General features: G+C 38.6%; 2 protein-coding genes across 2 annotated transcripts in view; both read right to left on the bottom strand.

The window, feature by feature from the left end:
• Positions 1 to 9,044, bottom strand: part of LOC140160889 (major facilitator superfamily domain-containing protein 6-like) — a 50,491-nt gene extending 41,447 nt beyond the window's left edge. The window contains 1 exon segment of the mRNA XM_072184225.1: positions 8,939 to 9,044. The gene's annotated coding sequence lies outside the window, so the exon portion shown is untranslated.
• A 3,613-nt stretch (positions 9,045 to 12,657) lies between these two features.
• LOC140160888 (major facilitator superfamily domain-containing protein 6-like) lies at positions 12,658 to 24,480 on the bottom strand. Its single transcript, XM_072184224.1, is given in 4 exon segments — positions 12,658 to 12,919; positions 13,597 to 14,886; positions 15,068 to 15,151; positions 24,329 to 24,480. Coding segments are annotated over 4 exon segments (1,635 nt in total). The 5' UTR covers positions 24,396 to 24,480; the 3' UTR covers positions 12,658 to 12,725.
• Positions 24,481 to 24,497: the final 17 nt, after the last annotated feature.

The following is a 24,497-nucleotide window of genomic DNA, read 5'->3' as shown; positions in this document are numbered from 1 at the left end:
CAGTAGATGTGTGCATTGATAAACTACCTGATATCAGCAGTAGATGTGTGCATTGATAAACTACCCGATATCAGCAGTAGATGTGAGCATTGATAAACTACCTGATATCAACAGTAGATGTGTGCATTGATAAACTAGCCGATATCAGCAGTAGATATGTGCATTGATAAACTACCTGATATCAGCAGTAGATGTGTGCATTGATAAACTACCCGATATCAGCAGTAGATATGCGCATTGATAAACTACCCGATATCAGCAGTAGATGTGAGCATTGATAAACTACCCGATATCAGCAGTAGATATGTGCATTGATAAACTACCTGATATCAGCAGTAGATGTGTGCATTGATAAACTACCCGATATCAGCAGTAGATATGCGCATTGATAAACTACCTGATATCAGCAGTAGATATGTGCATTGATAAACTACCTGATATCGGCAGTTAGATATGTGCATTGATAAACTACCCGATATCAGCAGTTAGATGTGAGCATTGATAAACTACCCGATATCAGCAGTAGATGTGTGCATTGATAAACTACCCGATATCAGCAGTAGATGTGTGCATTGATAAACTACCCGATATCAGCAGTAGATATGTGCATTGATAAACTACCCGATATCAGCAGTAGATATTTGCATTGATAAACTACCTAATATCAGCAGCAGATATGTGCATTGATAAACTACCTGATATCAGCAGAAGATGTGAGCATTGATAAACTACCCGATATCAGCAGTAGATATTTGCATTGATAAACTACCTAATATCAGCAGCAGATATGTGCATTGATAAACTACCTGATATCAGCAGAAGATGTGAGCATTGATAAACTACCCGATATCAGCAGTAGATATGTGCATTAATAAACTACCTGATATCAGCAGAAGATATGTGCATTAATAAACTACCCGATATCAGCAGTAGATGTGTGCATTGATAAACTACCTGATATCAGCAGTAGATGTGTGCATTGATAAACTACCCGATATCAGCAGTAGATATGTGCATTGATAAACTACCCGATATCAGCAGTAGATATGTGCATTGATAAACTACCCGATATCAGCAGTAGATATGTGCATTGATAAACTACCCGATATCAGCAGTAGATATGTGCATTGATAAACTACCTGATATCAGCAGAAGATGTGAGCATTGATAAACTACCCGATATCAGCAGAAGATGTGAGCATTGATAAACTACCTGATATCAGCAGTAGATGTGAGTATTGATAAACTACCTAATATCAGCAGTATATGTGAGCATTGACAAACTACCATATCAGCAGTGGATGTGAATATTATACAAATACAACATGTTTTGAGGGAAAGTAGTCAAATCATCCAACACCGAGGGACCAGTAGGTTTGAATACTTCCCCGAAATGGAACATGTTGTATTTGTTTTACTAGACCTCATAAATATTTTCACTATCACGGTTATCACGGTAAAATCGTATAAACATGATAAACAAAAGCCAAAACACACCGGTAGGCGGTACCAGTCAGGGTGCCAGCCGAATTGGTAAAACTAAGCTTTATATTTTGCTTACCTGATTTTATTGGAGGATTTCAGTTCAATCAATATACATTTAGGCCTACAGAAGTTTGCTACTGATTTTTATACATATATTATTTTGATTTCATGTTTTTTTTAATAATACACAGAACTTTGAAACTGTAGAGATTTTTTTTTGCTTTTATCACTTTTAATGAATTAATTTTTCAAATAAATGGTACAATGAGAAAACTTTCTTTCCAAACAACTATTCATTCTAATGTGATCAGTGATAAAAGATCCAAGCCAAATGAAATGTTGAGAATGATCAAAACAGATTCATGCATGAGGTTTAATTTCCCCTTGCAGGCTTTCAATTTTGTAGTTATCTCCAGCATCACACAAACCACCATTTAAAGCCATACTACCAAACTCTTACCACAGTACACAAATAATTTTATCTTTAATGAAGAATATATAAAATGCTACACACTTTGAAAAATTCTTGGCACAAAAGATTCAAATTTCAAATTAAAAACAAAATCACTACTGTACCTGTTTATTTGTGGCGTGGCGGGGGGGGGCAGAGGGGCACATGCCCTGGGTGTCACTCTTAGGGTCGCCAAATTGACCAATTCAGCATCAATTCTACGCCCCTCCTAGCGATGAAAGTCAAAGTCATTGGAAATATCAATTTAAGACCAATATTCTTCATTATAATTTATAACAAAAGCGCAGTAACCATAATAATAGGCCCTATTTGTGCAAATTTTGCACTTGTTTCAAGAATTGGGGAGGGCGACATTATGTATCCTTAGCCCTGGGCGCCACAACTCCTAGCTATGCCACTGCTCTTTATCGATATTGCAAGTATTGATAAGTAGATTTCTTTGGGTATCATATTCTTAAAATGCTAGTCTATAGGTAAAGAAGGTTGACACAATAAATGCACCATGTTTATTGCCACTCAAACCCAGCACTTGCCCTCAAGGCATTTTGCTCTTTCAGAAATTATATTAAAATGATGTTGATTTCCTTTCTGAAGCACATTGCCTTTCATTACTGGGGTCACTGTCATCACCAAAGAACTTCAAGGGACTCTATCAAATCTGCCGTTATGAATTTTTATGAATACCGCTCACAGAGTGTATTTTATTTAGGCCAAAAAAATTTGTTTGTTGTGTTGCCCTCAAGTGGGAAAAGTTGGGTCGGTCGGCCGATTATCTTTTTTGTTTGTTTTAAAACCTTCAGTTTTTTTTAATCTCCACAAATATTAAATAATGTTTCTTCCATTAGGCTGCGATCACATAGAAGTATACTGTATACGGTATTCAGTATACGAAATACGCTCATTCGATCAGGTTGAGTTCACATAGGAGTATACACCAATCCGAGAAGCGTTTACTGTATTTGGCCCTCTATTGACGGCAACGCAGATGTACCAGAGCGGGAGATTTAATTCGTAATTCAATACTCATGATTGTGTATTGAATATCACTGTTGTGTACAATTCCCGGGTACAATTCTGTATAGCACACAATAAATAATGGATGGGACAACCCCGACCTCGGGACACCGCAGTTTTACATCGGGGACACCGCAGTAATGGTGAAGTCGGATAGGTGTATACTATGTGAACTCAGCCTGATCGAATGAGCGTATTTCGCATAGCGAATAGCGAATACCATATACAGTATACTTCTATATGTGATCGCAGCCTTTATAGGAACATTTGTCAATTTTGACCACTGGATACTTGTTAGATAATAATCAATGAAGACTAACCTTTCCATTATTGATTTGAAGTGAAAAACATTGATTTTTTGAACATAACTGTAAAAACCATCATTAAAAAAAATGCGACCCTGATTTATCAGGATTTACGGTCAGTCGCAGAGGGCAACACAACATTTATTTTGGCTTTATCATGTTTATATCAAAGCCTTATTAAATTTTCCCACTGAATATTCAATCAAAACAGATTGATTTTTCAATCTATTGCTGACTGCAATTAGTAACAAATCGTTTTTGACTATTCAGTTGAATGATTGAATTTTAATAGCTCTGTATGAACATGCTCATATTGAACACATTATCTTTTATAATCATTATGGTTAGGATTTATATTGAAGTTTTCAAAATATCCATCGATTCTCTTTAGCAGCACCTTTATCTACTGTGCACTGGCATGTCCCATTTATGGAATCCCATTAAGCAACCAAATGTCAATTCAACTCAATTTATTGCAATAAATTAAATCATATTTAATGAACTGAAAGGCAGCAGCTGAGTGCACAATATGAATTAGAAAGCAGTGTAAACATGGTAAATGAAAACAATTAGTTCACTTGATTGAATTTAACGTCAATTTTATACACAGAAATACAATTTATGCCTTCATTTTTTATTTGCATTGTCATCATGCTTTATTCTTTTCAAAATAATTAAAAGATTATAATTTTTCAAGATGAAATTAAATTCAAATTTGGGATTTTCTCACAGCAAACACAAACGATATGATCTTGTTTTGATACTGCGGAAAGGACCCTTCACAAGCTTCTGGGATTTTCTTACAGCAAACACTTGTGATCAAGCAAAATCAGTTGGAACTCAGCAATAATAAATTCAGTTTCTTGTAGGATAGTTAAAAGTGTTTATAAAGCTGGATTTTGCAGAAAACCCCAATTGAAATTTAACAACCAGTTCCAAGGATATGAGGAATTAGAGTTTCCAAACAAGAAGAAACAAAAGGAAATATTTCCTTTGTGTGGCTATATCTCAAAATCAATATTTCCGAGTTCCGACTGATTTTGCTTGATCGCATCACATATATTGAACAGGGAAAAAATCAGTAATTCAAGTTAAGTATTTAACTATTATTTGTGGATTTGCTTCAATTTATCAACCTAATTAAATAATGATTGATTAAATTAAATGTCGGGTTATACATTCAGAAAACATTGAAACCTAATGCCAACATTATGACATTCTGTTATGAAGTGTTGAAAAAATATTTTGCCAAAATGATTGCTAAAAACATTTTGCAATAACATTTTAAACAGGTTGTGGTGATATTTTTCATATAAAATGTTTAACAATGTTTTCATGACCTTTATACAACTGATATTTGAATGTTATTAAACTGTTTTAACTAAAACCAAAGCATATTTATAACATGTTCATAATGTTTTAAAACACCTTTGTGTTTGCTAGGAAGTTCACATAAATCATTGTTATCATTGACTTACAAAACAATGTTCGGCTGCAAAAGGTATGTATAACTCATAGGCAACCTTAGAATGAGCAAAAAAACTCAATCAAGATCAATAATCCCCCTCCCTTGTTTTTTTTAGACAGGTCCAACATGGGAATTTGATCCTTTTATGTGAATCTTTTGTCATCATAGCTCATAGCTGTCATTGCCATGGTCAATGACCACATGCCCTGTGGCTGGCATGTTTGCAACCAAAAGCATGCTCAGTATTATCAATTTGAATGCATTTTTACATGAATCAAAATTGAATGTTACACTCTGATCAGCTCATGTGGGACTCCATAACATTACAGATTTATATGGATATAGAATGACGTACACAGCTAGGTGCATCACCTATCACGAACTTCGTGTGATCGATGCACGCTTTTGTGAATTTATGCGGATGTACGTTGGAATGGCGTATACATAGCTGGGCGCAGTACCTACTTTTCTTTGTGTATTGCGTAACTAATGTGTGCTTTTGTGAATTTACAATTTTTGTCAGTTAACTTAATTGACTAGCGTGCTAGCAAAAATCAAATAATTCTCACTTTTTATGAGCCGATCATAGTTAGTATTTAAATGTATGAGTTGACATCTCAATGTCCTCCACCTCTCACTCTTGACTATAATGCTATCCAATATTGTGCAACCTAATTATATAGTGTATCAAATAAATGTATCACACAGCTTTCTCACATAGGCATATGGAGATGTGCTGCTTCAATGGATATGTTTTTCTTATCAAATCCATGGACATAGATCTATGGTTTGAGAAAAAAAATTCTGAGACATTGGTTTCCTTTTTAATAATTTCCTTGCTACACATAAAGAAATCCATTGCTTTAACAAGTAGCTCCTGTTTTTGTAGTGCTGTGTGCTAACATATTTTGACAAATCACATTTTTGCAGATTTTTCAAGCTTTCAGTGATATTAGAGTCATTTTAGCCTAAAACATCCCCAATTGACCAACCCTACTTGAAAAGTCTGTCCATCGCCTAATATCCCTGACTGCAAATTACATTTTAAACTACATAGGTCAATACAGACCTTGTACTGTAAGAGGAAATGACATGAGACAGATAGGGCCTCTATGAATTCAATGATAATATCCTGGGATGGGACGGTGAGGAGAAGATGACAAAAAGTGCCTCTAGTATATCAAAGGAGTATGTCAACACTAGTCCATATACAATGTGAATTTGTTTAAATGTCAGCCATGAGCCCACATGCCATAGCATGTTAAACATAAACTGGTAATTGCACATGTAATAAAGCATTGTACATGTACCGATATCATGCGTGTATTGTGGCATGGCCGCACCTACCGGGGGCTAAAGAAAATGTAATTTTGCGCCCCTTGCAGCAACAGTCTGAAAAGGTTGACCCAATTTTTCCAGCTGGCTCTCGAAAATCTAACAAGTGGGGGGGTAAATGTGGGGGGGGTGGAGCAAATAATTTTTCACCAAATTTGTTAATTAAAGAATTAGAAGTGTTCCCCCCAATACACCCACCACCTCGAGATGTGCCCAGTTGGCAACCCAAAAAGTATAGTTACCCATAATTTTTCAGGCTTTTTAATTAATAATTCTTTTTCCGCCCATTCTGCCCCGCCCTTTTTCCTTTATTGATTCTTGTTGCCGCCCTTCATCTTCCGCCACCCCTTCTTTTTTGCCACCCCCTGCTTTTATCACGGGGGCTCGTGCCCCCAAAGCCCCCCTCAAAATCAGTGGCGTAGATTTCTTTTTGACATTGGGGGGGGATGAAGTTGGAAATCTTGAAGTATAGTCAATCCAGCACCCTTTGGCGACAGAATTAGTTTGTGATATAAATTCGCGCGAAGCGCGCGAAAATTGTTGCTATTTTGAAGCTAAACTGATGTAATGTGGTGTAAAAGTAGATTAAATGCGCTAAAATTTGCACTTTTGGGGCTAAAATGGGCAAATATGAGGTTAATTTGGTCAGAAACCCATTATCAGGCGTCAACATTGGGGGGATGATTGTATGGAACATCCCCCTGGCAAAATATTGGGGGATAAATCCCCCATCCCCCGGGATCTACGCCTATGCTCAAAATATGCATGGATATAGATTCACTTGTTGGATATCTGCTTTATGCAAATGTACGTAGCTATATGATCATCTAGGAAGGAGAAAGAGGTTTGCAAGGGAGTAATTTATGTAAAAGAGTGAACCCAAAGAGTGAGATCTATGAACTCCAAAAGTACCGAGTGATATTTTTACTTCAATAGAGTGTCATTTTCACTCTTCAAAGTTCAAGGAGCCATAAAGAACCACTCCAAAAAACGGTTGTCCTTATATCATACCTTAAAGAGTGAAAATCTCAGCTCTAAAAGACCCCTAAATTTCTAAATCCTCAATTTTCCGTTTTTTAGGCAATTTTATTGCAAAATTGGCACAGCATACAGGGAATAGCATGGGGAGGGTGCATGTGTGTGTGTAGGGGGGGGGGTAAATGTTGGCACATTGTACAGACATTTTACCCTTTAACCAGCTGTATAATCATGATAATAGGCATATTCTAATAGAAAACACTATAGCTTGATAAATGTGGGCTCTGGGCACATTTATGGTGGATGGTCCCAAATTGACTGCTCCTCAAATTTGTCATTTGCCCATTTGAGAGTTGTATGAAAGCCAAATTTTCATTACCATTTGTTAATTTTTTGTCCTATTAAATATGACACTTTACTCTTGGTTGTCCCCCATTTTATCCCTGAACAACTTCTGTGGGGGAAAATCTACCCCAGCTGCACCCTAGCTACATCAATGGGTTAGTTACCACATTAGTAATTTAAAATCTGAAAGTGAAAAAATGACATGTATGGGGAATAGTTTGGAATGGCTGCATTATGTCTAATTGTAAATTCAGGCTTTTTGTGAGTAAACTCTCACCCAAGACACTAATAAAACAAAATTTAACGATCATTCACACACAAAATATGTGGTCAATGCTTTTGAAATGCGGATAGACCAGCTATCTAGGCTAATGATGAATCCTGACTGCTATAAATATGGTTTCCACAGATAGCAATTTGATCAAATTCTCTAGAAACCACGAACATTGCAGACATGCAATGATGCACCACCAATTATACAATGTATAATTACCAGCATGTATAAGCATTTTGGCAAATTATATTATCATGAAATGTATTAAAGTAAAAAGGCCTGTCTGTACATGTATTTGTAATACAAACAAACAAGTGAAATATATTAATTACCATGGTTACAGTGAAAGAAATGATCATTTTTATGAAAAGACAGTAGTAGCAGAGCCAATGTGTGCAAAGGCTAGAAATTTTGAAAGTAAAAAATTGGAATGGCAAATATATGAAAATGTATAGGCCTATATGTCTTTGTGGTCTACAAACTTGCCAAAATACCACGTTGCACTGGCTTAACAACTAGGGAGGCTGGTTACATGCCTCTATAAATCATTCATTTATGGATCAAAAACACAGTGTTGGAAGTAATTGGAAATAAGACCATGTGGCATGTTGTAATTTAAGCTAATTTAGTGGGCGATGGAGACTCATAAACAAATGATAAAGCTTGGTGTATATACGCTACAGTTTTGATTTAATAATTCTCTTAAATTCTGTGAATAATAAATAATAAATTTATGAAAATTAGTGAATGAATAATTCATGTAATAACAAAAGAGTAAAAAATAAATAGAATTAATAAACCAATAAATATAAAAAAATCAAAGATAAATATAAAGTAAATGCAAACTTTGACAGTTCTTATTTTGTTCATTCAACATAAGAAAGGTTTAATGGCCTATGCTTCCTGTCATATCCGGCTGGGTCAATTTGAGGCCTTACTCTAAATAAAGAAATAGGCCTACATAAAAATCCTATAAAGCATCAGTGTAACCCAATTTGCCTTTCATCAATATTGCAATTAGCTTACTAATGTTTACAGTCATTCCAATAAAACCTTGACCGCGGTGACCAGAATCATCAATGGCTATTATCTGTGCGTGCGTTGCTATCGTAGGTAGATGGCCGCATTGATGAAATACGTGAAGGCAGCATGTACTGGTACTGGTAGTTTGCTTATGCGATGTGCCAAAAGAGGGGAAATGTGTTGTATATCCAATTGAAAAAATAACGCAAATAAGGTAGTTTTATGAAATATGTGCTTACCTTTAATTTAGAACCAGCTTTTTATGTTGTATAATATTCCAGCAAGCAGCCCATCCCACCGTTTATCACGTCGTGATGATGCTTTCAGAACCTGCATGCATGAATCAATTCCGGTTTTGGGTTGCCAGTTGGTTTTATTTACTAACCACCTGATGCATTACTGAAATTACTTTTGCAAAATCACAGCTCAAAAGAGTAAAATCTGTAAATTATTGATATTTTTGTTCAAAGATGATATTTTTGTAATGTTATGGCAGGGTGGGATTTTATTTTTTGAATTTCATACAATTATTGGAAAATTATAATGCAATAACAAACTTATTCTTTTCATTTTTAATGAGGCAATTGTGCCAATCTGAGCTCTTATTTTTGCAAAGTATTTATTGTTTTGCATCAAAGTTTTATCCAAAGGTTGCTGGACATTCAACAAGAGGGAGTGCATTAACAATAACATTTTACTTCCAGTATTGCGACTATAAAATCAGTGTTTCTTTAGAACTCAGGATTTGTAGTATAATGGTACAAGCATATTTGGGTATATCATGCCCAATGACCCAAACATTTAAAATTTACATTTAAATATTTTCATTTGTTTAAAACCTGCTTTAAACAGGGCTATTCCATTTATGGGGCTATTCCATTTAAAATCCACACTACCCCTGTGGAAGATTTTGGAAATATCTTCCACAGAGGGAGTATGATTTTCAAATGGAATTAACACATAATTCAGCTCCATTTGAAACTCGCCCTCCCTCTGCGGAAGATTCAGGTCGAATCTTTCTCAGAGGGTGCATGAAATTTAAAAGCAGCTGCTAATGTGCTCATTCCATTTAAAAATCATACTCCCTCTGTGGCAAATATTTCCAAAATCTTCCACAGGAGTAGTGTGAATTTTTAAATGGAATAGCCCAATGTTCCATGTCACCAAAAGACCCAAGGCACTCCATGACATGAAGTGAAATATCAAGTTTTTTCTTTCTCTCATCTCACTTTCTAAGCAAAGGTCCTACTTTGCCTGCCCAGGAAATTCAATGCTGCATTTGGGACATTAAACAGTCACAAAATTTACAAGAAAGAAAGTCATAAGACAGACAAATATTTTTTATTGTACTTTATTTGCAAATTATAAATCAGTTGAAATACAAATAAAGCATAAAATAATACTAATCTAAATCATAAAGTCATGCAATATGATAATGTTCAATCAATAATCTGTTAAAAATTGAGGCAGTTGGCAAGTTCAAACATGATTTTAATGTTATAATATTTTATATTATAAAATTATCAAAACAATAATACATACCTAGCCTTGTTCAAGGCCCTCTAAGCATCATGACCAGCACTTGAATCCTATCACTACTTTTAGGCTCGCCAAGTCCATGATATGAGGGCCACAGACTGCGGCTGCTTATATGCGTAATAGTTGAACGATCGAACTCTGGTTGAGCCTGCGAGCCCGTAGGGCAAGACAAGGGCCTTGTATAAATTGTCACTAATCCAGTCACTAATTTATGCAAGTGGCGATTCGTAAACTCAGTCCGAGCTCGATTTTTCAACATACGTACGGTCATTAGTAGCCGTAATATGTGGCCCTCACTGACTTGGCGAGCCTGAAAATGGGTCCGCGCTACAGATAGGAGGATTCAAGTGCTGATCATGAGGGATGGGAGGAAATCTTAGAAGGCCTTGAACAAGGCTATAGCAAGCTATGTTTGGGCCCAGTCAACCATTTTGTCTAAATCTGCTTGTAGTTGGTGTTCATCCTCAGCTGACTTGATGTCAGTAGTGTGTCATTAAAAAAACATTCCAACCTACTGACCCTACCCAAAAATCCCACTGGAGTGCAAGCAAACAATTTTTTTAATAGCTGCAAGTATTCAAACAAGATATAGGATTGTAAACATAATGCACAGTGGCGGTGCCAGGAATTTTGTTCGGGGGGGGCAAAATCAACAAATTTTGCGCAAAATTGCTGCAAAAAGTGGACATTTTTTGTGATTTTGGGTTTTTACTGGGGAAACAGGGGGGCAAGAGTTCTGACTGGGGGCATTGCCATTGCCCATGGGGCGCGGCCACTGATAATGCAGTGTTGACAGGTAAAATGAGGGAACTAACTTCAGTGATATTCAGCTGACTTGACCCCACTGAATTTGTATAGTGACTTAAAAATTAGGCCAATGACATGAGTTGATGTGATGCTTGGTGACTTGTTACAACCCTGACACAATGTTATCCAATACACTTGAGCAAATGAGATGCTTTGTCAGAAGTTGACAAATATGAGGTATTAATCTATATCCATAGTAACTAGTGATATTTTTAACAAGAATTTCACGGATCAGGTGTATAGTGCATGTACTTTGAGTTACTTTGGTATAACATTTAATATTCATATCTAACCTACTCTGCACTTATTCAACAATAAATAAGTGGTATGAGGCTTAATAATGATACCTGCGTCTTGACTCTGGAAAACAATATTTTTTTAAAACCTCATTTTGCATTTAGTTTTTTAAGCCGCCTCGGGAGCCACCTATACAGGATCTCATTTTGCATTTAAGTTTTTATGGCGTTGCAAAGTAGCAAAACTTTCTTTATATATGGCCCAATTCGTGCCTGGAAAAGGCTATCCCCTCTTACAACCTATCGACAGGTCTGATTTCTATAATGAGGTGTCACCGGGTTTGCAAGAGATAATAATACCAAATCTAAACACCATGAAATTCACCACATCATGACCAAGCTCACATTGGGTGCCCCATTCCTTTTTAAAGGAATTTTTATTAAACCACCTACAGGAAACAAATTTGGCTATAACTATGAAGAAAAATGCATGCAAGATTGTATGCCTTTAAGTAAACAAATTACACAGCCATTTGCTCTTGCTAGCTTTTGTCAGGGTCAGGGATTTTATGAACACCAATATTATACAGGTTTATACACATGGGTTATTACAAGAGTCAATAAACATTCAATTAACCCTAACACTGGACCCTGCTTTTTGGGATCGGAAGTCAAAGAAGATCCGAAAAAGTCAAGGAGAAGAAGAATTTTGACTTGGCACCCCCGGGATTCGAATCTTTGACCCTCGCATGCCAAGCACACGATCACGGACCGGTAGCTACACGGGTTTTTGCTGCCCGGCCAGCAATTCTGTGCGCATATAACACTTGGGGTGATTGCGTCATCGCAGACCCTGGGATTCATGCATGCACAGATTTTTTCATCGTAAGATTTTTGGGTGTTAGGGTTAACTATAGATAATGGACTTAGTTTTGTGCAATGTAGTTAAATTGAACTTTTTCTGAAGTAAATCGCCTGCTGCATAGTTTTCTATACAGATGATTATGTTTACTTTGTGATTAGGCCTGACCATGACCTGCTAGTTTTGATTAACCAATCAGTTATGTGTATTGTCAGCATGTGATGGCTATAAGCCAATTGCAAACATGTTTATAAAATAAAAAAAGGCTAAAAAAATCCTACACTGAACAGACTCTTTGTCAGGTTTAAGGGCTAAATATAGTAAGTTGTCATGTGGGCCAAGATTAGATAAAGGCATACAAACTAGGGTATGAGATATTAGGAATTATTTCCTAGACTCTTAACCACAGGGCTGGTGGGCTACAATACCTATTCATGACACAGGATATGTAAGGGATAAACTGTGCATATGAGATGTGGGGGCAAGTGGCATCATTTCAAAAAAAAAAAAAAAATAAAACATTGTATCGAACCTGAGAAGCATAATATGCTATGAACCAATTAAATTTACCCTGTTTTTTTCCTATATAGCACCATATTGTATTGAACCATTAATGGCTCTATTTAGTCTTCTAGTCCTTGTTAGTTTAAGGCACCAATGGAGTAGTAAGCACAGAGCTAATACAGCAGCACACAGTATAGCAGATGCTCTGAATAGAAATCGTCCTCCATAGATGTGGTAAATAACACCTCCTACTAGGGTCCCAATGCCTTCACCTGTTAATGATATAACACAATAATCACAGTTTTACAAGTATCAAGTGATTATTGCTTGCATACTTTGCACTCAGGACATATCTGGCTTGTGCCCTTGCTACATTTCAGTTCCTTTCTCTTTAACCCTTGCTCTCTCATTCCATTACTCATTCAATCATACAGTGCCTGATCACCGGTCACCCACCACCTGTCCACTGCCTTTCAACTCAATCACTCAACCTGTTATTAATTTAGGGATTCAATCATGTTTCACCATTGTTCATCACCGTTTAACAATGATGTGTCTGTGTCGTCTGCATGGTTTACTTCGCAAGGGCAGCTTTAGCTGACTGAGCGAAGTAAACCACGCATACGCGCCGGACGCGAGTTGTTAAACGGTGATGAACAACAGTGAAACATGATTGAATCCTTTCAACAACGAAAACAAGCTAAAGACCGTATAATTCAAAGGATTTCATGTTTACTCGTGACTTTTTCAGATGCTCTCTCTGTCTCCTTTGCTTGATCTCCTGCCAATATCCTCACATGACACAGTCTCTTTTTCTTCCAGTTTCTTTTGTGCCTTTTCTTGTTAGCTTCAACTCTATCATATATGCTGTCTATATCTGTCCCCATCAGTCTATCTCACTGTCTGTCTCTAAATCTCATGTTTCTACTTTCAATACATGTATACTCACCAAATCCACAGTTGACAGCAAATGCCATCGTCTGTATGGTTGCTTCCATCCCATCAGGAGCTATCAAACTACAGTAAGATGTCGTTGTTGGCCAAAACGCACCATAACACACACCATGGAGTAATTCAATTGGAAGCACCATCCATGGGTTGTGCAGTAATGAATACACAACAAGCCTAATCCCATAGCACAGTAAACAGAGGTAGAAGATGCACTTGTGACCAAAATATTCCAGAAGTTTCTTTGAATAGTACATAAAAGGAACTTCTGAAACACAGCTGATAGTTAGGGTTAGACCCATCAATGCATGAGGTCCATCAAGTTCTTGTAAAAACAGGAACAAATATGTGCTAATAACCCTACAGATACACCAACAACAAAAGTATAAGTAGAAATACTAAGACTTCTGGATTTTTAGTAGAGGACAAATGTTTTTTGAAATGGAATCAGGAGATTGGTGGGTGTGAAATTTCATCTTCAACATCGAAAATATTGCTAAAACTACAAGTCCAACAAACAGTGCGTAGGCAGGTGCATAAATATATTGTTGAGGGCAGTATTTGGTACAAGTATCAACAGCAGCACCAGAGATGACTGCAAATAGACCCCAACTGATGGCACCCCACATTCGCTGCCTACCAAAGTCGCTGTTTAGTTCTTGAGAAAGTGCCATGGCAACTGCATCTAAAATAGGACCAGTTGTACAAAAACAGCTCTTTGCAGCAAAGATGAGAACTATCATCAATACGAATGTTAGACTTGTACCACTTAAAATATTTGTAATACTAGTAACATTATCTACTTGGCTAGTTGTATAGTCTTTTAAAAGAGAGATTTCACGGGAGATTTCACAACAATAGGAGTCATTGTTTTCTCCACTTCTAAAGCACTTAATGGAATTTGATTTTGTATCAAAATTGTTGACAATATGCTGACCATGTTCCAGTGATTTACACTTATTGCTAGAGGTCAATCTATTATCAACATAATAAGTCAAATCATTCCAATCAATTAAAGAAACTGGTGTGGAGTTAGCCAAGGGAAGCCACTGTGACCTTTCTGGTTTAGTGTGAGGCACAAAGTAAGTGGAAGCATAAAAAATCCCAGATGCTATCATTGTAGATGCCAACACAGAGCGGTGTTTGCTATACTTGTCTGCAAGTGTTCCCCAAAGAGGTGTGATAAGGAAATCTAGAAATGGCTCAATACCACGGATGATTCCAGTTTGCACAGCTGATAGTCCAAGGTATGACATGTACACAGGGAGAAATGGCAGCAGGCTCACACAACCTTTAAAGAAGAACAATGAATTAAAAAAATTTAACAATATTGATCAGTGGAACAGAGCTGTTAAATTGATATTCCTGTTTGTAACCACAAAGTTGTAAAATATTTGCACATTTGAAAGATCATTTTGACATGTCACATATATTGTCTGTCAGTGTCATTTATAATGTAAATCAAGGCTTACCTGCCAAATATAAGAAGTAAGTCAACTTAATGGGGAGAAAGGTCCAGTTCACTTGGCAAGCATCAGACCAATCCACACTTTGAACTGAAATGAAATTAACAAACAATGAAGCTATTATTTTTGTTTGAATTTATAAATCAGGCTTTTTAGAGGAGGCTATTGACACAGTGAAGTATGTTATAGTCATGATCAAGGTGAATGAGTCGGATGGCGCTACGCTAATATTGTTTTTGAGATATTGTTAAAAGCAGTGTTTTTAAACATTCTTCTTCTTCCCTTCTATGTTCTGATGACCAATGGTCCGACTGTTTTGTTACACCCATCAAATGTGTGTCATTGGCCCTCAGATCGGCCCTCAGACTGTAGGAACCCATGGATTTGATCCAAGTACTGTCTTGTTGGTAGACAGTGCATGATTTGAGGTTGGTAATTTGGCATGTTATATTATTGCTTTTTTGTTTTTGTTATTTTTTATATTTTTTTAATACTTTTTTGCGCTTCTTGATCCTGTTCCTTGTTCCCATGGAACCAAAAAAACATGCCGAATCACCAACCTCAAATCCCGGGCTCAAATCGTGCATGTTTATGCTTGTTGGACATGACCGTTGGACCATTGTCGTTGAACATCTCATCAGCATCATCATTTATCACTTCTGCATTCATGCTCGTATACCCTCGACGCACAGTACACACCATGGAAGAATTCAAAACTTTACTTTAGCAATTAGTAATGCTAATGCTGTGAATTTTGTGTACCAACACCTACGACAAAACCACCAGCATCACTAAACTGGTCAGAGCTGGAATGGGATAAATTGGAGGACCGAAGAACTGCCAATATAGAGTAACAATACTACATGTATATAGGCCCATTCCATGTCAACTCCAGGGATGTACACTTGTAGCACCTCTTCAATTTTTTCTTTTTTCTGTGTGGTGGTAGATATTGATGAGAAAGTAAAATCCTGAAAATTTGAGCTTCATACTCCATTTACGTTTTCCTGTGGCATCAATTTGAAATTTAGGGGTCAGCGTGAAAAATGTACAACTCATGGAGAAGGCAAGGTCCTAACTAATGTGTTGAAGCCACCCTTAAAACTTTGAAAAGTAATATCCTGGGGTACTGTTTCCAAGAATTCAAATCTGCTATCAGAAAACTTGTAACTGAAATTAAATGATGGGGCCCTAAAATTGTCAACATTGGTTTTCACCAGGACCAAAAACTAAAAAAGTGGTTTTTAATGGGTTTATCTCAGCCAAATGTATTTAATATGGACATTATTGATAAGAGCATGTTAGAATAGGGCTCTGACTGGCAAAAAATGGACAATGGAAAAATTATTTTTTTTTGGAGTTCTGACCCCCCAAAGTTGGTCCTGGTCAGACGGTTGCATTTTGAGGGCCCATATATCAGGTTTTAAAGTATGTTCTTGGACAAGTTTCTGATACCAGATTTGATTTCTTACACCAAAAAGTACCCCAGGATACATACTTTTCAAAGTTTTAAAGGGTTCCCTATATACATTTATGGACCTCCAAACATCGCCTTTCGCTACATACACATTTTTACGCTGACCCCCTAAATTTCAAATTGATGCCACGGAAAACGAAATGGAGTATGAAGCTCAATTTTTCAGGATTTTACTTTCTCATCAATATCTACCACCACACAGAAAAAGAAAAAAATTGAAGAGGTGCTGCAGTGCACATCCCTGGAGTTGACATGGAATGGGCCTATACACAAAGCTAGACAGGGCCTCCTGGCCCTGCCGGTCGATAACTTACTGCAGCCAAACCCGCGACAATCACGACACAACCATCCAGAAGCCTACAAGGTGATCACTTGCAACAAAGACTGCTATAAGCAATCCTATACTTTCCTAAGACAGTCATCGACTGGAACAGACTCGATCCCCTATTCTATAATTCAAATCCAAGACCCCAACATCTTCAAAGCTGCAGTGTTGGAGAACCTCAGACAGAACTAAGTTAAAACCATGCGCACACCAATTCCAACATGCCTGGTTCCAGTAGGGAGGCGTTGTGTAGTACCTACTACAGATACAGTACGCTTAAAAAAATACTATCAATATTATTTCACTGTATTTAGCAAGTTACAAATGAAGAAAAAGTGGGTAATGGTGAATCCAACGGACGAGGACACAAAACACATCGAGGATCAATAAATGATACAAGAGGATAGCTTGAATATGAACAACAGAAAAGAAAACGAGCAAGGTACACCAACTTGATGTGGGGAAACATGTAAAATACAGACTAGACAATATGCAGGGGGGGGGGACAAAACCAGCAAATGTAGGCATAGGAAGTAGGCAAAGTTCGATAGCCAAAAATTACCAGTTCCAAGGCTCACAAAAGTGCTAAACCTGCAAAAACAACAAGGATCAATGATGTAAATCACTGTGCACACTCGGTAAACCAAACAACCAATGTAGGTACCAAAACAGGCAAAGTTTGATGGCCAAAAATTGCCAATTTCAGAGCCCACAGAAGTGTCAGCAAAACAGTACAAAATAACCTGGAGCAGACAAACAAAACCAAACAGACAAAAAACATATAATATTTGTTGCCCGGATTTGTTGGTTTTGCCCCCCCCCCCCCTGCATATTGTCTAGTTTTTGAGAGAGACGTCAGAGAGAGTGGTCGCACTTTTCGGAGCTCCCGTTTTTACACCAAATTTTTCTAATTTATTCTCCACTTTTTCGATTTATTCCAAATTTTTGCCCTTATTACCCTCTCCGCTATTTATTCGACACCGTTTTGACGACTTGTGGAGAATTTTTGGACCACTGGAGCTGTATTTTAAAGACTTTAATTTTTCCCGCCATTGGATGTTTTGATATTGGATACGTGGATACCATTGTTGTGCAATTACTGCTGCGTCACCGAGTTGTTTTACTTGAGATTCCATCATCGCTTGCAGATTTACTTTCTACAACTCATCCACCCAATTTTTAACCAATTTTGATGTGTTATTTTACTGTGGACTTTTAGACGTTTTTGAACATTTTTAACCTGTGTGTGTGCAATTTTTAATCGTGACGGGGCCTACTGCTTCAATTTTAACTGACCGGTTCCACCATGTTTTTATTCGCATTGGATCGCCGTGGGAGATTCTTGGGATCATACTCTTTGGTTTGTATGGCATTGTACCTTACTGTGAGACACTCAGGACTACACCGGAAGATAAATGGTAGGATCATTCCTTTTTTTGACTCAACTTTCAATCCTGTTGACATTGATGTGCCGCTGAACTTTATAGACTATCCGTGCAATTTCACGAGGCTTACATAGTTTCACATTCATGCAGTGCTAACCCGTATGCGGGAAGGGTATTGTTATGAGCGCCACGCCCTTTCTTGGCTACCCCAGGGGAAGATTGCCCGGAAGATTGCCCCTCTTCCTCCTTGTTAATTTGCTCGCTGGAGATATTAATTTAAACCCTGGCCCCCCAGTGGCTAGTTTTGACAATGAAAATCATATCAATACCAATAACATTGGCATTAATGGCGTGTGTAATCAGAGCCAGTCCCAGACCACTCGTAGATCAAGGAGTGGAAGGAAACCCAAGTGGCCCTGCGGTATGTGTGGTTACTCGGCTGCTAAAGACTCTATTCAGTGTTCTACTTGTGAGACATGGTTTCACTTCAATTGCTCTAACGCTTCGAATAATTCCATCCGGTACCATAATGACCATCGATCCTGATGCAATTTGGTTGTGTCCAACATGCGACATTGTTAATTTTGCAAGCTCCTTTTTCGAGGATAGTGATTTGAACTCCAACCTCAGTAACCCTTTTGAGTGTTTATCATCCCTGGATGACTCTGACATTGAACTTGAAGTTAGTGTTCCATCGTATCCACTCAGTGCATCCAGTCCCAGGGGTGTCAAAAAAGTCCCCCCCACCAAGTTAACCCGTGATGGCGATGGTTGGAAATCACAAAGGGTTGACCCGTTGTTTCTGAAGAAACAAGAGAATGGTTGGACAATCGCCGACAGGAAAGGTCATCACAAGTTTGCCAATATTCAACAAAACCCTGCCAATAGTCAAAATTCTACTGATTTTAGACACAACTCTGCCAACGATAGACAATTCTCTGCCAATATTAGACAAAATTCTGCCAACCTTAGACCAAACTCTGCCAATGTTAGACAAAACTCTGCCAATGTTAGACAAAACTCTGCCAATGTTAGACAAAACTCTGCCAATGTTAGACAAAACTCTGCCAATGTCAGACAAAACTCTGCCAATGTTAAAAGTAAACCCAGTAGCAATGGACATAACATCAGCATTGCCGTTGTCAACTGTCGCAGCATTAAAGGGAAATCGGCCGTCCTTGAATCCTTCACTGAACTTGAGAATCCTGATATCATTTTTGGTACAGAATCCTGGCTGGATGATAATATCAATTCCGCCGAAGTTTTTCCAGATCATATGCAAGTTTTCCGTAAAGACAGGAATTCGCACGGTGGTGGCGTATTTGTTGCAGTAAACAAAGACATACCCTGTTTTGAGAGAACCGATCTTGATACTGATGACGACACAGAACTGTTGTGGTGTCAGGCTTCTCTACCTGGCCAAAACGTCCTGATTGGAGGATTCTACAGACCCCCCAGATGCAGGGTTGGACCCTCTGTTAAGTCTTGGTGATAGCCTTGCTAAAATAAACAGCAGTGCTGGTTCTGCGTACATCATCCTAGGAGGGGACTTCAATGTCCCAAATCTTGATTGGTCATGTGAAGAGGAAGTGATACCCAGAGGTGAACTCCAAACTTCATTGATCCAAATTATTAATGATAATTTCCTGTCACAGAAAGTGAATTTTCCTACCAGGAAAGATGTGAATGGGACTGAGAACACACTTGATTTATTGCTCACCACTCATCCTTCTCTGATGCAAAATGTGAGGCCACATGCAGGCATAAGTGATCATTGCATCATCCAGAGCACCATTTCCACCAAAGCCAAGCTTCAAGTTAAACCCCCCAGAAACATCCCTCTGTGGCGTAAGGTCGACGAGAGTGAGTTCAAAGCAAGATCGTCTATTTTGAGCGAAGAATTCTTTGCTCGTCTGCGGAGACAAGTACCGAGAGGGAAATTGGACCTGGTTTAAAGACTCTATGAAATCGCTCGTGGTTGAACTAGTTCCACATAAGCGTGTTAAAGGTAGACCGCCGGCACCGTGGTTTAACTCCAAGATGAAGCGCCTCTGCAGCAAGAAGGAAAAAGCTTACGTGAGAGCAAAGAAGAGTGGTTTAAGATCTGATTGGGATAAGTTCTGCAGTATCCGCAAGCAAGTGGACCGAGCTCTCCGGAAGGCACACAGAGAACATGTGCAGACAGTAGCTGAGTCAGAAGACCCCAAAATATTTTGGCGTTACATCAGATCCAGTCGCCAAGATAACACTGGTGTGCAGCCACTGAAGGTTGACGGCGAGCTGTTTACAAGTGACTCTGATAAAGCCCAGGTTCTTGCTAACCAGTTCCAGAGTGTTTTTACAAGAGAAGACTCAGATCCGGAATCAATGCCCATTTTGCCTGATAGTCCATACCCAGACATGCCTGAGATTAAAATCCAGACTGAAGGAGTCGAGAAACTTCTTAACGACATCAAAGTTTCCAAAGCAATTGGACCAGATGAGATCCAGAACCAGGCTTTGAAACTGGCGGCTCACGAACTTGCGCCTATATTGACTTTCATATTTCAACAGTCCTTGGACTCTGGTTCATTGCCACTCGACTGGAGGAGAGCAAACATAAGCCCCATTTTCAAGAAAGGTACCACCACCGATCCTGCCAATTACAGGCGGTGTCCTTGACCAGTACATGTTGCAAATTGTTGGAGCACATCGTGGATAGTCAGGTGATGAGACACTTGAACAAGTTTAACATCATCGCAGACAACCAACATGCTTTTAAGTAAAAGCGAGATCCTCACGAAACCCAACTCATCCTCACTTCACAAGATTTGCTACAGAATCTGGACAGTAAACATACTACTGACTTGGGAGTGCTTGACTTCTCAAAAGCTTTTGATGTCATGCCACATAACCGGCTACTTCTCAAGATAGGATATTATGGCATCAGAAATAAAACCAAAGAGTGGATTGCTTCCTTTTTAACCAAACGTTTCCAGCGTGTAGTGGTGAATGGGAACTCATCCGACTGGAAACCAGTTCTCAGTGGAGCTCCACAGGGGACAGTTTTGGGTCCTCATCTCTTCCTCATGTTCATAAATGACATCCATGAAAACATCTCTAGTACCACCCGCTTATTTGCTGATGATTGCCTGGTTTACAACAACATCAAGTCAGCTGAAGATGAACACCAGCTACAAGCAGATTTAGACAAAATGGTTGAGTGGGCCCAAACATGGGGCATGAGATTTAATCCATCAAAGTGTAAAACCATGAGGATCACCCGCAAGAGGAATCCAGAACCTTGCAACTACTCCATGATGGGAGTCGACCTAGAGGAGACGAATAATACCCAGTATTTAGGTGTCCACTTTCAACGTGATCTTCGTTGGAACAAACAGACAGAGTATGCTACATCAAAAGCAACCAGGGTGCTTAACTTCATCAGAAGAAATTTTTATCACTGTGCTCCATCTGTCAAGGAAAAATTGTACTTGACGCTTTCGTTAGACCCCACTTAGACTATGCAACAGCTTCTTGGGACCCCTTTACCAAGAAGAACATTGACACCATTGAAAGAGTCCAGAAGAGGGCTGCAAGATTTGTGTCCAACACTTATGGGCAAGATACCAGCATCACTGCCATCCTGAAAGAATTGAATTGGTCCTCGCTTCAGGAAAGAAGGAAGTGCCATCGGCTTACCTGCTTTTATAAGATCCTGAATGGCCACCTGGAGATTAAGCACTCCGACCACATCAAGCCCAAAACAACCAGACCCAGAAGAGGACACTCACAGCAATTCCAGCAGCAACACACAAACACAGATGCAAATGCAAACTCATTCTTCATCCGAACCACCAGGGAATGGAATAGACTCCTTCATACCACAGTAGACCAGCCTTCACCATTGACCTTCAAAACAGCTCTCAAATCCGACCCTGCAATTCACATCAATTAGACCACTCTCTCCGACCTCCAGTTAAAACTCTTTTTGGAGTATTTAGGAGGAAGAACTACCAAGTACCAAGTACCAAGTCTGTATTTTACATGTTTCCCCACATTAAGTTGGTGTCCTTGCTCGTTTTCTTTTCTACAAATGAAGAGCTTATTTCCAAACCGTGTTAAGTCCACTATCCCATGTTTCTGATTTCCCTGTGCGATATTGCAATGTGTCGTGATGCTAGGTATTATAATTTCAGTTGGATGCACCATTACAAAGCAAACAGTGGATGGACGCACTAGTAACAACTGTGTGAGGCTTTTGTCTACCAAATGAGAACAATAGCCTGCATATTGTTATGCAGCATTGTTATGGTAAATAATAGCTTGTTGATGGTACAACTCATTGTTGCTAATGTCAAACTTGTCAAAGTAATTATGATTGTAAAATATTATTCAGATTTCCTTAAGCGTACTCAGTACGGTACTGCTAGCCACGTACTGCTAGCCGCGTCCAGCGCATATTATTTTGCACATGGTCCAATGCACACGCTTGAAGTCGCGCACGTATACACGATGGTTAATTTGTAAAAGGAAATCTGAATGCAGGTGTATCTCACAAGTAAATGAGACACATGGGCATGGGGTTGAGGACTTACCACGTCCGTCCACGACTATATCCAGGCTGGACACATCACACTACCGTGTGATGTGTCCAGTTCGTCGCCGAACTCGCATATAACATGGAGAGCTTAGCATAACGGCCTGCCTATTTACGCTTCCTGAAAACACTCTTGCACATAACATACAAAACCACAAATTCACTAACTTCAACTTGCACTACCGACACCATGAAAAATATTTTAATTATTACCGATCCTTCAGAATACTTGCAAATATTGGCAGTTTCATAAAATCCTGCTGCTGAAAATCGTAAATTCCACAATCTTCTGTCAGATCCAGGTCAGTAATCACAGGTGGGCGAATCTACCAGCGTGACAAGACCAGAGATAATAAAAAGGATGAGAGGCCACGCCGCACAAATAGCTAGCCTGATTGGCAAGCGCCGCTGGCCAGATCTTCTCGACGGTCGTGTATGATGAGTAGAGACCATAGAGCCCTATATAGGGCTCTGTGGAAGAAACAGTTCCTAATTTTGAAGCCATGGATAATATATTCATTTATACGAGAACCATATTTTTGTACCAATCACAGAACAGAATTTCACTTAACTCACAGCTGTCAATCAGTCTTGTAAAACGTAAGCTCCGCCTAGTATCAAGGTCTTCTTCTGCGCATTGGTTATGCGCATTAACTAGCCTCCAGCACAAATCCTGTGCACACGATCAGGTTGGATGGGCGGTTTACGCCTGGTTTACACAACAGGAACTGCGATGCATCCTAAACTGGATCGTTTCCGTGTATTCACATTGCATGGTGGGTAATCGCCTGCCAATTTGCGTAGCTCCACGTTCACAACAGTTTAAAATCAACACAGGTAAATCCATATAAAAATTAACATGGACACAAAATTGACATAGCTTATGTAATTCAAATAATAAAATAATAAAATGTAATATTATCATGATAGATGCACGTTTTATTAAAACTTGAAAAGATTATTAAGTCCAATAATTTGTTTGTGTTAGCTTGCACGAGTCACAAAATGGCGACCCATCACGCATTTTCTGCATGTGCCGACATTAGTAACTCATAGTGACTGTCCTCAAACTAGCGCCAGTGTGTCTCAGGCCTGATAATGCTGACCCCAGGTAATTTAATGCAGAAAGTTTTCTTGCGAACAGCTGCAGGTGACAATTAAACAATGAACACGGCTTGTTTATGTACATGCGTGGGGAGGCTTGTACGTCAGCTGGCGTGTTTTGGACATGTTCCGCGTAAAAAAGTGTCGTTTTTCTTCATGAAAAATACCAGCGATGACCAGTTTTTTGTGGGCTATTTGATTTACAGGTATGTCGGTTCGTTATAGGGTAGAAATGATAGCTGTACAATTTGTATAACATACAGTTTAACATAGGCCTAAACATTTATGGGCACAAATCGACCTTCCGTATTATGCACAAGTATGTGGAAGTGGCAGGCATAGTCCACGACCACGGTTTGGAAATAAGCTCTTCAAATATAACTTTTTTAGAACCTACCTGAATTAAGAATCGTTGTTACTACCATCCCACCTCCAGAGTGGTAAAAATGCATATATGTTGCCATGTTTGTCTTTATAGCTGTGAGCGATCTACACTAAAAAAATACTCATTTTAACAGAAACTTGTCTTGTTTTGGTTTTTTTTACTACACACAGCCTGTCTCATA

Source organism: Amphiura filiformis, chromosome 9 (genome assembly GCF_039555335.1).
Source record: "Amphiura filiformis chromosome 9, Afil_fr2py, whole genome shotgun sequence".
In the NCBI taxonomy this organism is placed as follows: Eukaryota; Metazoa; Echinodermata; class Ophiuroidea; order Amphilepidida; family Amphiuridae; genus Amphiura; species Amphiura filiformis.
The sequence above is the reverse complement of the archived record's forward strand: the minus strand, read 5'-3'. Positions and strand labels throughout refer to the sequence as shown.